A 14819-nucleotide genomic window follows, 5' to 3' on the forward strand; every position below is an offset into this window, starting at 1 on the left:
ATTTCATATCTCATATTCGCTTACTTGTTTAAACTGACCAAATTGGGTTATGGATTATTCAAAAATGCACACAAATTTAATAACGCACTTTAATAAATTCAAGTATATTTTGCCAGAGTAGCTTCAGCTACAGAAAGATGGGCTCCCAGTATCTTTTTTTTTTTTTTTTTTTTAAAGTAAGTTTTTAAGGCCATAGCTTCTTACTACTGCAATCAGATCTAAGCCAAATGGAGAGCGTGGCATCTGTGTACTGAGTTTCACTTCCTATTTGAGATCAGCTAATACTTGTTTGGATTGCACAAGATGAAGGTGAAGGGGCAAAAAAGAGAGATTAAAGCAGTCACAGGTACAAACCCATTATAGTTTTATTTGACATACAAGTGTTTTGGTTTCTAGTCGGAGCTGTATTGAGAGCTTCTATTTACACAAGAAAAACCAGTGGTAGATTAGATTTATCACTTATCTGGATAAAATTAACATTTCCACCAGACATGCATACACTTGAAACTTTATGACCATAATCCTTTTATTCATACCAAGCGGGTTCCCCTTTAGCTGGACACACCAGATAGTTTGCTTACAGTGAATATTCTAATGATCTTGCAAATACTGCAAAGATGCAGTTGCCTACAAGGTAGGTCGCCCTCAGCTGTAGTGATTATGAAGATGTCACGAGATGGAAAGAGCAAAAAAAAAAAAAACCCTCACTTTTTATTTTTATTTTTTCTTTACAAAATCTGCACCAAATAAAGAGATCTAAAGAACAAGAACAACAATAATGAGAATTCTTCTACATAATGCTGGAAAATCTACATTCAAAATCCAAGATGCACAATGTTGTACCAGAGCCCTATTAAATAACCATTTCAACAAACGTGTAATGTCTTTGTCTCTCATTACATTTCTCTGACAGTCCTCCACACTGTCACAGACAATTCTCAGTGTTCTGCAGTCCCAACAGCAGTCTCAGCAGTGTCTCCTGGACTTTTCATAAGAGACGCTCTCAGCGGTTGAAGAGGAGCTGAAAACAATAGTGGCTCCAGCCTTTTGGCTGAATGTGCCCCGTCCTGCTTGTGCATAAACAGTATATTCAAATCATACAGGTAGCAGCAACACCCCTGCAGAGAGAGGTTATGAGTGGGGCAAACAGAGGTGAGGGCGGGGAAGTTTTGGAGCACGAAGGATGGGAAGATGACAGAAGTAAGGTGGTGAGGCATTGGATGTTATCTCCCCCGAGCACTACTGGATAGGGCCGTCTACAGGTGAGACTAGCTCTGTCTCGTGGCCTCTGCGGTGCCTGTGCTCTGTTTTGTTCCTGTTAACAGAATCTTCACGTTCACCCGTGTCTCTCTCCTTCTCTCGTTCCCTTTCTCTCTTCCTCTCCCGCCTCCCCTCCTGATTCTCCTTATCTTTCCGGTTGTTGCGATTCCTTCCTTCTCTCCGCTCATTCTTCTTCCGTCCTGAAAATTAAGAAGATCAAAAAAATTAAGATTTGCAACGTCAGTGGATTGTGGGAGGTGTCAGTAGAAATGACTGCACAAGTATTTTCACAAAGGAATTTGGAATAAAAATATTGTTAAAAACTGCAGTAAATATAGTAAGATGTCAATAATATTTCAAAAGATTGTCCTGCTGGGAAACCTCTTTGAAGTAAGAAATGCCAATTCCAGAAAGTATGCACTTGAAAGTAAAGCATTTTGCACAACTTTCTATTACAGTGCAACATGCTAAGGTTCTCACTAGATGTCAGTGTTTAACCAGCGGAAGCAGCTACACTGTCGGGTCTATCAGCTGTTGCAGCCCTCTCCGTGTGTGATGAGTAGACCTTTGTCCAAAATAGAAAGCCTTTAAATAAACCCCCAATTTATCTGTTCTTGCAACACCATCTCATAAACAAAACAGAGAATTTTGGAATGTTGAAGGTTTATCTCTGCTCGAGCCATAGTTAATAATGATAATAACAAGATCCAGCCGCAGGGAGTTTTGGAGACAGGACCTGCAAGTGAAAGCAGAGGAGGCCCTTTCCTGTTGTTGTACTGCTGCCGCTCATGTGTGAGTGGAACGGAGCAGCACGGCCTGCTCGGCTGTTGGCTGGCCGGTCGGGGATTGTGAAACTGCTGAAGTCGGCAGTAGGCAGAGACACAGGGAGAGGGGAAAGAGAGATAAAGTGGGAGAGAAAACGAGATCCCTGTCTCTCTCCTGTCCGCTTCACGTTCACCCCCCAGCCTTCCTATGCTCATCATCTCCCACTCCATTCATTAATCAAGGCAGGTGTCTGCTTGGACCAGGGATCAAGTCTGACCCACACATTTGGAGCTTGTGATATGAAGCTCTCTCTGCCAGCTGTGTTTAACCTTCTAGAAATAATGAAAGAACAAGAGGACAGGAGACAGACACCACAGTGAGCAAAAAGTAAGTAAAAAAAAAAGAAAAAATCATTGCGAAGACAGGTGATTTTAGTGATGGATGGTTGGATAGATGGACGGATGTAGTAATCTGACTCACTGACTCATTCGGGGTATGCCCCCTGTCCTCTGTAAACACAGGAAGTCCCCTTTGCTCTCATTGTTTTCTCTGCCCTGACACCATAACTATTTACAAGTTCAGTGGATTAGTCATACTGTAGCCCCTGTGCTTTTGTCGAGCCAGAAGAGAAACCTAATCCATGCCAGTGTTGAGATGATTACGAGAGTGTTTATCAAACCAACCTGCGTTTGGTTAGTTGGAACAGTTTCTGATGGGCCTTTTGTAAACTGTGTGTTGACATGTGTATAATGGTCCACAAATGGGACCACCTTAAGAGGTTTTGGAACATTTTCAACCGACATTTAGCACATTCCCAAAAGTCAAGTTTTGATGAAAAATATCGCAGAGTCTTAAAAGACTTTCAGTGAAGGATTTTTTGGCTGTGGGGAAAACACATGAAACACTTCCAGTAGCGTCATAATGTGGAACTTGAGCACATGGACCATCAGCTTTCTAAACCACCGTGAATTTAGCTTTTCTTTGCACAAACACTGGAAGCGATCGGAAACGGTAATTTCTGAACAATGCAAAGGTTGCTACTCTTTTGGAAATAAACGGGACGTAATATGTCATTTTTTTTTTCTGTTTGTTTCAGGATTTAAATTGGTTGCATGCATTATTTGGTGAGGTTCAGAGGCACTGACCGGCAGATTTTTAAACCTTATGTCAAGTCCTAGGGGCCAGAATTGGTCCAGCAAAGACTCCAATCTGCCCCACTGAAAGGAGTACATAGGTTTTGAACTTTTAGCTGTATTTTAATACATTTTACAGCTTTTCCTATTAATAAAGACCTCCCCCATTACCATTCAAACTGTGCCAAGGTAGATAAGAAAAGATTTTCTGTAAATTAACCACAAAAAAAGAAAAGGAAAATAGGTCTTTTATAAATATAGACAGTCTGGATGATTAGTTAAGTATCTTTATGCTGACAGAAATGAGTTTCCTTTGATCCAGCCCACTAAAGATCAAAGTGGTGATAAAAAATGAGTCTGATATCCCTGCGCTAGATGTTCAAGTTAGCAAGCGAGCAGTGTCCTGGCATCTCAGCACATAGCTGGCATGCTTGACAGTCATATACATTTTGATATAGTGTTAAACCATTAATAGTAGCTACTCTTTACGGCTGAGCCAGTTGTGGTAACTGCCACAGCTGGGAAGCAATGGAAACATTTATGATTATATGATATATGACATTTCTGGCAAATCTGGATCCAGTAAAAATCTTGCCTGTAACTACTCTCAAATTCAACATAAGACGCCACAGATGACGAACATTTGTCTTTTGTTGTAAGTTTCCTGTAATCTATCATTAAGGATCATCTGGAATATATGCAAAAAATATGTGAGTTGGCATTTACAGGAGCTTTATAAGGCTCTAAGATTAATGCTGCTCTAGTCCAGTAACATGGGATATATAGGTTATAGCTTAGGGGAAGCTGGGCACTGAGGCAATCATATTTTAGGGGAGGGCTGTGCAATCCTATGCGCCCCTCTGGAGACAGCTCTGTTATCAGGCCATGTTATTCCCTTTGAAATGCCTGCCTGTACATTATAAGTTAGTGTAGATCTGCTGAACTGGCTATGATATAACTGCAAGAAATCTGTTACAACATTGTCACAAAGGACAGGATTCAAGAGGGCTTTACTGACTGCATACACAATACTCTGTGTGTGTGTGTGTGTGTGTGTGTGTGTGTGTGTGTGTGTGTGTGTGTGTGCGCGCGCGCGCGCGTGTGTGTATGCTGGAGCAATAAGTGAGCAAGCATGCTACACTAAAAATATCAAAATAAAAAAAACCCAGCAGAAGTATAGAGTGGTGAAGGAGGAATAAAAATCACAGACCGTATTAGATGACTCTATAACTGTGGTGCGAACAGCAGACAGACAGAGATCAAATGAGAAAGTAAAGGGGCAGTGAGGGTAAGGGGAGGTTTGTGTCTATGTATGTGAATGTTTAGTGGGGGCACTGTAGGTTTTATGGTGGCACATCCCCTGTGGCAGGCGTTCTGTCGTCCGGGGAGATTTTGGCGAGAGCCAGGCGGGGATTATAGGCTATGGGCTGTCCCACAAGTGGAATGTTGGCTGCATGGTTGGCAGAATGTCATGGGGGGCTGTGGGTGTGTGTAAACCTCCGCCCTCGCTGACTGCTTGCTGTTAGTGGGCTCAACTGTCTCTAATATGCATGAGTGTCACTGCGGGTGTATATGCTGGAGTAAAAGGGGGGCTAAGGTCCATCCAGCTACAGCGATTTTGAGGTGAACTGCAGGCTAATTGAAGGACAAATCAGACATTACAACTATTGAGAGAGAGAAGGCAGCAAATGAGGTTGTGTATGTCAACATCAATAAATTAGCTCTGAGACTTAGCATGTCTGCTTCCCCACAGTTTTACACCTCTTCCGATTTTATATCACTAATTTAAAAACAGTGCTTAATCAGACCCAGGTGGCATTTGGGATTTTGAAATTGTTCTGCAGCTTTGCGGATGTAGGAGCTACAATAGCTGACACCTTTGGAGATCAAAAGCTTTTTTCCCCTAATATCAGTCATTTTGAAACAATGCATATGAACTGTGCTGTGATTGGACACATACAATCTATCATGCATACACATATTTTGTATATATTTACATTTATTTGATTATTTATATTGAAACAGGTTTTAAACAAGTTGCTAAAGTTGTCGTTGGGTTAGTTCTTTGTTGCACTGCAGTATGTGACAATTCAAAGATATACTTAGGCTAAAAAAGTCGCTCGTGGTCAAGGTAGCCATTCGTGTTACCTGAATCCTTGTTGCTTGCACGAGTGGCAAAAGTACAGACATTCTGTACTTAAGTAGAAGTGTAGATACTTGTGTTAAAAAGTACTGTTGAAGTACTGATTCAACTTCTTTACTCAAGTAAAAGTGAAAAAGTAAAGTCTCTGAAATGTACTCAAAGAAAGAAAGTAAAAAGTAGTTGCTTAAAGGACAATTTTGCCATCCATTTATATGCACAGGTAATAGGACCACAGGTAAATGCCTGGAATGCCACATTACCAGTCCATTCCTGGGGGCACGTGAGAATGCAAATGTCAGCACGGTTAGATGGGACAGTAAGCAGTCTTTAACCTGCCCAATCTTGATCTAGTACACCTGAGTGTTTACATACTACCTCCTGCCATGTGCTACATGTGAGAAAGGGTTATTTTTGACAGTTTCCTGGGATGAGTCGCGCAACTTCATCTGAAGATTACATGCAAAATTATGAACACTTACCCTGCAAAGTACAGCACAGCCCCTACCTTCTAACTGGTTTAAACAAAAAAAAGAAGGAAAATTATCTTGCCAACATGTCAACATTTACTGATTATGCATGCCCGTAGCCTTTTATGAACTGATTAAAGGTTCTGTCGCATATTTCCTAGATTTAATACACAGACATTTGGACACAAAGTATCACAAGAGTTTAGGTTTGCGGTACAGATGAGTGAAAATAAAAGCAAGAAGAATAAGGAGAAAGAAGAGCAATGGTAAAGAAAAAAAACACAACAGGGTCAGGCCAGATTGGATGAAATGAGTGAAGGACTTAGTGTTCTAATGTGGAAGAGTAAAACAATGTACTGAGAGAAGCAGGAACAGAAGAGGATAGAAGGGGGCTGGAGGGGCAAAAGAAGAAAGTGCAAAAGAGGAGAAAAGGATGAGGACAAGAGGAAGGATGTATCAGTGTCAGAGAGCTGTTGGAGGATTACTGGAGGCTCTCTGAAGTCAGACACTGACCCTCTAGCGTGTGCAGAACGTAAACAGCGGGTAGAGGATACACCGAGGCAGATAATTAGCTCCCACGCACCAGGGTTTCTCTTGGAGCTGGGGCAACCGGGTTATCCCACAAAGGAGCAAAGTCGATAAGAAGGGTCTGTACTGTGTCTGTGCACAGATCTTTCTTTCTTTCTTTCTTTCTTTCTTTTTCGTTCTATCTGTCGCTCTGTGTCTCTGTACCCCTTTCGTCAGTCTCTGGGTACATCAACAGATCCGTCGACTCTACGCTAGACTCTCGGCACCGACCCCAAAAGACTGGGTGCGCTAGCTGGGAGCTTATATGGGGGTCTATGTTTTCTTTGGTTTGTTGGGGAGTGTGTGTGTGTGTGTGTTGGGGATGATGATGAGGGGATAGATCAGTGAAAAGATACAGCTAGGAAATGTGTGAGAGAGAGACAGAGGGCATATTTCACAGTCTGCCTTACAAATCACGCCAACTCAGTATACTGTCTTCACAAATTACCACTCTGAGTAATGGCTGTGTAGTTATTTCAGTGAGACAATGCTGGTATGTGTGTGTGTGTGCCTGCATGGAAATGTGAGTATGTGCATCTATCGCTCTTGTTTGAAATGGAGAATGGCATATCTATATCTGGAATTGTTTGTGCCTGTGTTGGTTTGCATATGTGTGTGTGGGAGAGAGTTATTGCATATGTGTGTGTGTGTGTGTGTGTGTGTATTGGCAGCTGTGGGGATAAACCAATACTGATCCCCTGGTCGCCGCGTGCCTCCCAGGGGGAGGATGTTGATGTTGAGCTGGCTGTTTCTGCTCCAGAGTCAACTGCTTTTTTGCTGCATCACACACACACACACACACACACACACACACACACACACACACACACACACACACACACACACACACACACACAGTGTTTGTTCTGTAAGTGTGAGGCCCCAGGGGGCTGGATCTCAGCCTCCTACCCTGTCTGCAATCTGTCATTTAACACTACAGAGCCCAGGCGAAAAAACAACCAGCCGTAGCCACCAACCACCTCAGCAACCACACGCTCAGTACACACAACACAAGATGATTGTAAATGCACTATAGCTTCGGGTTTAAAAGGGGACGAGCCCGTCTGAAAGCAGTTTGCACTCTATTCATTAGAAATAATCACGCTATCCCCTGTTTACTAGGAGCACAGAAAGCGGTTTTACTGTTGAAAATCCAAAGAGCTCTCGTGGGAAAACACGCAGCATAGCCATTGCAACATCACACATGTGTTCTCCCCACTGTCCTCACTCTAGCGACAATGACAGTCCTCTGAGTAAACAGTCGTAGTCCTGAGCGGAAGAACGGCTAGCTCTGGTTGTTCAAGCTTAAGCAGTGTGGTCTGGAATTCATAGAGAATTGAAACCATGCCATGTAGCTCAAATACAATGTTGGCAGTAAGTGTGATGGGTCAGCAGCAATTACCAAAGACAGTGTAATATATAGTAAGCATCTTCTTTGATAATTCCTTCTGGGGGGGAGGGTTGTGTGTTTTTATGTCGCATCACGTAGGATTTAAGTTGGGCACAAAAGCAGTGCTACTCTGTCACAGCATCTTCTCAGAAATTATGGTTTGTTTGTTTTTTCTTTACCTGGACATTTCCTCCTCCTGACCATGCACTCTCTGATCTCAGAGACCTCAGGGCAGGGTTTGCCCAAGGACGACGGGTACTGCATGACCTGCCTTGTGCGGGTCTCCTGGCCCCGCTTGAAGCCACAGGTTCTACCAGATTTCGAGCAGGGGCTCCACTCGCTCCATTCACCCACCTCACAGTGCACTGACAGGAGGAAATTGGCAGAAGGGGAAATATAAGGATAATAAATATTTTGCAAAATTTTGACATGGGGTTACTCGCTTTTTCAAAATGGGTATTTACCAGACATTTTTCTTTAACATATCCACACTCACACTGGACTGACCTTGCGGTATGCACTCCATGAGTTTGTCATTGGGCTCATAGTCCTCTGGACAGACATGGTGACACATACCACTGAGCTGGTATAGGCCCGGCCGGCACTGCTTACACATGTCGCTGCTCACACATGACTCACAGTCTGCAGGACACTCTGCACAGACAAAATGTAATCTGGCATGTAATATGTTTAATGTAGTTCTATATAAACTAGTTCTGCAACCCAAATAAATGAAATAAAAGGCAAACTTAAAAAAAAATCCCCATGCCTGATTAATGTAAACTCTGAGTACTCACTGAGAATACACTCCCTCTGTGCGTCGCTGCGGACCATGCCCTCGGGGCAGTTCTCCTGGCACTTGCCCAGGTGAAGGTAGAATCCTGCTCGGCAGTGCGTGCAGAAGTTCTTGTTGAAGCAGGAGTCGCACTCCGACCTGCACTCTGACAGAGAAACACAGACCCACCGCCAGCGTTTATTTAAACCATACAAGTTATCGTGTGTGTCCTGCGCGTTAAATATACAGGGTGTCACTGTGTCTGTGTGTGTGTGTGTGTGTGTCAGGCTGGAAAAACAATATGGGACACTGCGGGGAAATTAATGTTTACAGGCTGGATCATGATAAATGATTTTAAACAAAGCAACTCTTGATTTCATATAATGTCACCAAAAGGAAACATGCTAACAGGGTCAGTCTCATGTTTTTCACTTGTTCAAGAACATGTAGGCCTCTACTTCATGCCATACTACACTTCACTAGGCAGGGCATATGATTTAATGATACACACAAAGTCAAGTTACGCTTTTAAAGACACCATATTTAGCCTGAATATTTCAGTGCTTGTGCTCGTTTAAATTTGGATGTTCTTTTTTTATTGGAATCATGCAGTCAGTTAATAGATCCATAAAAATTCTTTTTAAATTTTTATATTTGCAGTTCATTTGACTCACTTGTACAGGTGTTTCTTTCAGGAGAGCGTGTGCCATAAAAGCCTGGCGGACAGGAAGTCATGCACACCCCGATCTGCTTCATCCCAATCCTCTCCAAATGCATGAAGAAGCGCGGCTTGCAGGAGAGACAGCCATTGTAGTCAGAGCAGGTCAGACAGCCACCCTGCTGGCACCCTGAGCTCACACCAGAGATCGCTGTCGAGAGGAGCGGGTGGATGGGTTTCACATTAGATATAGATCTCACACACAAAAATATTAGGATTCTTATAAAAAAGGAATATTTATGAATAAATATGACATATTTTTCCAGATATTTTAGGGCAACTCAAAGTTCTGAGTGCATGTATAACTCATTCCTTCAATGTTCCACCTTTTTGTACTGTATAAAAACGCAAAAAGAGAGAGAATACCAGTGCTTTTCAAAACTACAAGAGTGTTGCTTTTCTTACAGAACCTTTTATATCTTTTTATAATTGAGGCAAAACTCACAACAAGCACTTGATATCTGAGTTTTGCATTCTCAAGTTTCTGTCTACGATAGCTTTAAAATCTTGCAGTGATGGTAATAAAACAGGGAATGAAATGAAAATGGAGAAAAGGTTAAAATCCACATCTTTAAGTGTGAGGCCAAAGGTAAATTTAGCTCCACCGGGAATTAAATATATTTACAAGGGTTGCATTACAGAAGACAAACCACTTAATGTCACATTAACTTAAAGCCCAGTGCCAATGACAGCAATTTATTCCATATTTGCAACTCTGTTTATGTGCATAAGTACTGAAGTGTTTAGTTTATGTTGATATATATTCAAGAGTAGAGTTGTCCTCCCCAACTATATACCAGTTTGAGATGATTCACCACACTTTGTCTTCCATGGATGAAAGTACAGGTTGTAGGTTTTAATCATTTTAACTGTATGTTGCAACTTTGTCCCCGGCATGTTTAATGTCTCTCAAATTCCAACATGTTTGCATCAGTGTGATAGTATTTTAAGTAAACGAATCATAACAAAGGCTAATAGTGACAAATTGTAGAAATATGACTTATTTGAAAAAACATAACAGCCTTGTATAATATTTGCTCTTTGGTGTCTGATTTAAATTGGAGCACAATGAACAGCGATAAAGTGGACAACCACAGAGGTGATTTACTGAATACAACCTGACATGCACACCAGGTCCCAGGCACCTACAGTGTTGCTGTCTCCATGAAGACATTGGTTAACACACTTCTTTAAATAATGGCATGTGTAAGTTAATGGAGGGTTTTGAGAAACCCTCTCATGGACAGCTATGTGACAGAAACATATTAATCCATACAAGGAGTGACTCCTGTGTGAGTATATAGGCAATAAGAGTCTTTGAGAGATTTCCCACGTTTTATATACTATTATATTCACCTGCGCTGCTGCTTCTGTTTGAGAGGTGTTGCCATAATCACATATGTCAGGTAAATTAAAAGCAACCCCTGCAAGAACGTCAGGAATTGGTTTTCCTCCCCAGTCTTGGCATTGCATGCCATTGGCTTTCATTGGCCAGCATTTTCAACTCAGGGTTTAGCTGTCAGTTTACCATAGATCATGGATACTTTGTTTGAAATATCCTGACTATCTTTACAACTGCTGTCCATTTGCCCACATGTGTTCCTGCCAAGTTGCCCTGATTCACAGAAGCCTTAAAACACAGGAATTTGGCCTTCCCCTGGCTTTTGCACCAACAAAACCTCAGTTGGACAGTGGTAACTTGCATAACAGCAAGAGTTACACATATAATAAACACATTTGCACACATATACGTTTTGTTTTTCTTTTTTTTTTTTTTGCAAAAAAAAACCCCATTTCATTTTAATCCATTGTGTTACATGCTTACCTTCATGCCTCTCAATTCACCCAGGCTTTACTGTGCACAAACTCTGTTGTTAGCCATAAATCAAAGCATCCTCCATGAAGCTGAAACGTCTTCATTAACTATAACTAATATTAATGTAATTCCCACTATTAACCCGCCCCCTTTGTTTCTGGGTGAATCATCACAGACAGGAAGCTCACAGCTTGGGTTCTGTCTCTGTGTGGTGATTTGGACCTGCTAACTGAATGGTCATTGACCCACCCCCACTCACTCTTACCCCCTGCTTTCCCTCTAATGTCTGTACTCATTCACCCTTTCACCAACTAATCCCTCCATCCTCCCTAATATCTGCTTTCTTAGAGGAAGTTGGGATTCATAGAAGAGCCTATCAACTGATGGCTACTGAGTCAGTCTGTAAGAAAGAATATTAACCTACTCCTTAACACAAAAACCAATTAACATTGGGTCAGTATGTCAATATATGCTGAGGTTACAATTTTTTTAATCTTTTTGAGTAAAACAACATATTTTAGTGTATCGTCCTGCACAGAAGTTGTTGACGTTCTCGTTTCATCTCTTTCACACTCTGCTGAGAGGCTCTTTAATATTGTTTAGAGGGAAATAAGCACAGAAAGTGAAAATATGCGGGGGGTCTAAAGCAAACACTGATGTCTACATTTGTGTGGTACAAACACACGTTTAAGGGAAAATAATCAACTCATTACATGCCCGATAGATTCGACATCTATCTGGTCCTGTGTGCAGGTCTGAGCTCTGCAATCCAATGTAAAGAGAAACAGGTGTAGTGAGATCTTTTAGCCCCAGGTGGCAGGGATAAAAACATCACTCCGAAGGTCCATTGTTGTAGATCACAGACAGTTTTGACCATACTGGCAAGCGATACATGGAATATTCCAGTTATCACCGCTCATCTCAAACGGAGTTAGTCACAGAGCACATCTGGAGACCCTCAATGATAAAGTGTGCGTAGGAAGAACAGAAAAAATACTTTATTGATAATTATTTCATAGTGTCATGGAAAAAAGCTGCTCATTGCCCAAGAGAGGAGACATATTGTTGGACCCCAGAGAGATATATGAGAGCCGAAATACCTTCACAGTCAGTGTGGAACTTCTCTGCTGTTTGCTGGAGTCAGTTTTGCATTGACTAACATTTTGCACAATTACAAGAGTTACATTTTGGATTCATATTCACCAGAACATGAATCCATCAGAATGTACCCTGCTGATGTGCACCAACAGATTAAAAAAAATCTCCAAAAAATGTTTTTTAATACTTTATAGTATAAGGCAGCAAATTCACGTAAATCTCACTAAGTATATGAGCTAAAGCTTTATTATTCACCAACCCTGAAACCAAACAAACAACAAACTCCGCGCATGAAGTCTGCTCCGCTGACCGCTAGAGAGCGACGGGAACCATGAGACCGAGCGCACAGGGAGGCTGCTGCAGCCTTCAGGTGAATGAATCCAATTAAGGAAAAGGGGTTTTAATAGAGAGCTTGAGTCGCTCACCCAGTCTAGGCATGGGCAAAATATATACATTTAATAAAAAAAAACAAAAACGGAAATACTAGTTTTCCAAATTAAGCAAACATACATAACATTATTGCAGAAATTAGAGTTGGGAGTATGGATGATGGTAATGTGTTGTTGTTGTTTTAAGTATTTTGTTTTTATCTATTTATTTATTTGTTAATTATTGCTTTTAATCCTGTTTCATATGCAGAAAAATTAAATGTCACCTGAACTTTTATTTGATGATGTTTTGATTTGGTGATCACTTTAAAAGCGCATCAGGAGGATTGTTTGTTAACTTTCATATCTGCCAATTTATTACACGGCGCAAAATTAATGTAACCGATTAAGAAATCTGACCAAAGACTAAATATTGGAAGATTTGTTTTAATGGCAACAGAATGTACGATGCAGATCTTCGTAACTTCGATTGAAATCGGTTAATAAATATTGTTGAGCATAAGCTGAAATTAAGTGAATATCAATTAAAAACTAGAAGAAATAATATACAAGCCTAATAATAGGACTTTGTGGCGCGGAACAGCACTTTACTCACGTTTATGTTGCCGGTGCCTGGAGCTGCTGTGCTGCTGACAACCAATGTAATCCATGCAGTGCAAGATGATCAAAACAAAGGAGAGTTGTAATTGCATAGTAGCCCAGAGGTGAGACTCGTAAAGCCAATGTCAATGTTCGCCAAAACACTTATTAATAAGATTCCGTTTTCTGTCCCCAGACGAAGACAGAGGCGGGATTGCAGGTAATTCCTAGACACAGCGGGACCCCCAGCAATGTGGTGATATGTGGTGATGGTAATGTACAGTGGCCCAATGATGCCTGGGCCGCTTAGACTGTAACATCCTGGATAAGGTCCACATATGTGCCAAGAAAGCCAGACTGAGTTAGGGATCCGTTATCCTTGTAGTAATAAAGAACATCCCCCCCAACAAAAAAACCCCAAACAAAAACCAAACAACCACGCCAAAAAGATGGATTTTCATCCGTTGCGAGGAGGAGAAAATTAGAATCAAACATCAGTGAAGGTCGCAAAGAAAAAATAGAATGATTAATGAAGCATTATCGTGACTCTCGAGAAGTTTGAGGGATTAAATCCATTTGTAGACCTCCAAATGAACCTTTCCCTCCCTCTCCAAGTCTTTCTCAGAAGAGATGCGCCGTGCGTCCCGGTGTACAGACTGCGCTAATATGCCGAGGGTCTCGGCTTCATCTGACCATCAGCTGACGTAAAAGCCACTACAGGACCAACAACAGAAAAGACAAATTAAGTTTTTACGTTAAACAGCTCGCGTTGCTCTAACCACCAAGCGCACACCTCCTCCTTCTCGCTGAGCTACAACTGAACCAAAGTAAATCTCCACAGTTTCAGCGCTTTTCTGCTTTGCGTGCAGGACCCATTCACTTCCCTCAGCCCGCTGATGACTTCAGCTCTCTCTCTCTCACTCTCTCTCTCCCTGTCGATCTCTCTCTCTCTCCGAAGCTTGGGGTATGCCCTCTAAATAAACTTTGGAGTTCAGAGAGAGAGAGAGAGAGAGAGAGAGAGAGAGAGAGAGAGAGAGAGAGAGAACCTTGTTTTTCAGCGAGGGTTTAGTAATGTGAGCTGTTGCTTCTCTGTGATTCCTATTTGGTTTTGCTGTGAAGCTTTGGATGATCATTACTCAGTTGTTAAAAGATGTAATCAGATGTATACTTGAGTTTTGCTAAATCTTTTGTGCAAATTAATTTCTGTTTGATAAGCAGAAGAAAATGATAGACGGATGACTGAATCGATGGGTAATTTCTACATCTCATAAAGGAGGTATTTCCCATCCTAAATAATATAATAAAACATTAGTGCCGATGTTTTTGAAGATGTTTTTGCTTTGGCTGACATTCTTTGGACAAATTCAAATCAAAACAGTTTTTCTCCCACTGAAGTGACATTTTAAAGTCACTCTAGTCGTACTGAAGTCTGCTGAGTACGTATCTGCCAAAAACTGTTATTTCATGCATTTGAAGCGTTGTGAGATTGCTTAAATGAGGCAAGTGGTGCAAAATGGTCTCATAACGTTCTTGATAAATGCAACCTTTTTCTTTTTCTTTTCTTTCTTTTTTTTTTTGCGACAGGGAGGGATAGTTCAGCAGGGAGGTAGAAAATCCCCAAAAAGCAGTAGCACCTCACTGTATTGCCTCTAGAGGGAGTTCCATAAAAGCTTGTGGCACAGATTCTGCCCAGAAAAGCACGGGGATCAGTAGGTTATG

At 41.5% G+C, this 14819-nt stretch overlaps 1 protein-coding gene across 1 annotated transcript; it reads right to left on the reverse strand.

Moving 5' to 3' along the window:
* Positions 1-114: 114 nt before the first annotated feature.
* Positions 115-14152, reverse strand: rspo3 (R-spondin 3). Its single transcript, XM_040012946.1, has 6 exons — positions 13117-14152; positions 9175-9369; positions 8523-8666; positions 8233-8379; positions 7905-8090; positions 115-1460 (listed from the first exon to the last, which is right to left on the reverse strand). The coding sequence occupies exons 1-6, from the start codon at positions 13211-13213 to the stop codon at positions 1240-1242; spliced, it is 990 nt and encodes a 329-aa protein (XP_039868880.1). The 5' UTR covers positions 13214-14152; the 3' UTR covers positions 115-1239.
* Between the last annotated feature and the right edge of the window lie 667 nt (positions 14153-14819).

This window comes from Simochromis diagramma, unplaced genomic scaffold, assembly GCF_900408965.1.
Source record: "Simochromis diagramma unplaced genomic scaffold, fSimDia1.1 OVJJ01000618.1, whole genome shotgun sequence".
Taxonomy (NCBI): domain Eukaryota; kingdom Metazoa; phylum Chordata; class Actinopteri; order Cichliformes; family Cichlidae; genus Simochromis; species Simochromis diagramma.

What these genes read in the sequence shown, in the direction of transcription:
- rspo3 (XM_040012946.1), bottom strand. Translation starts at nt 13,213, where the DNA reads ATGCAATTACAACTCTCCTTTGTTTTGATCATCTTGCACTGCATGGAT. An exon ending in TGAAAGAAACACCTGTACAA is followed by an intron (nt 8,667 to 9,174) that starts GTGAGTCAAATG and finishes TTTCTCTGTCAG; the next exon opens with AGTGCAGGTCGGAGTGCGAC. An exon ending in ACAGAGGGAGTGTATTCTCA is followed by an intron (nt 8,380 to 8,522) that starts GTGAGTACTCAG and finishes TTGTCTGTGCAG; the next exon opens with AGTGTCCTGCAGACTGTGAG.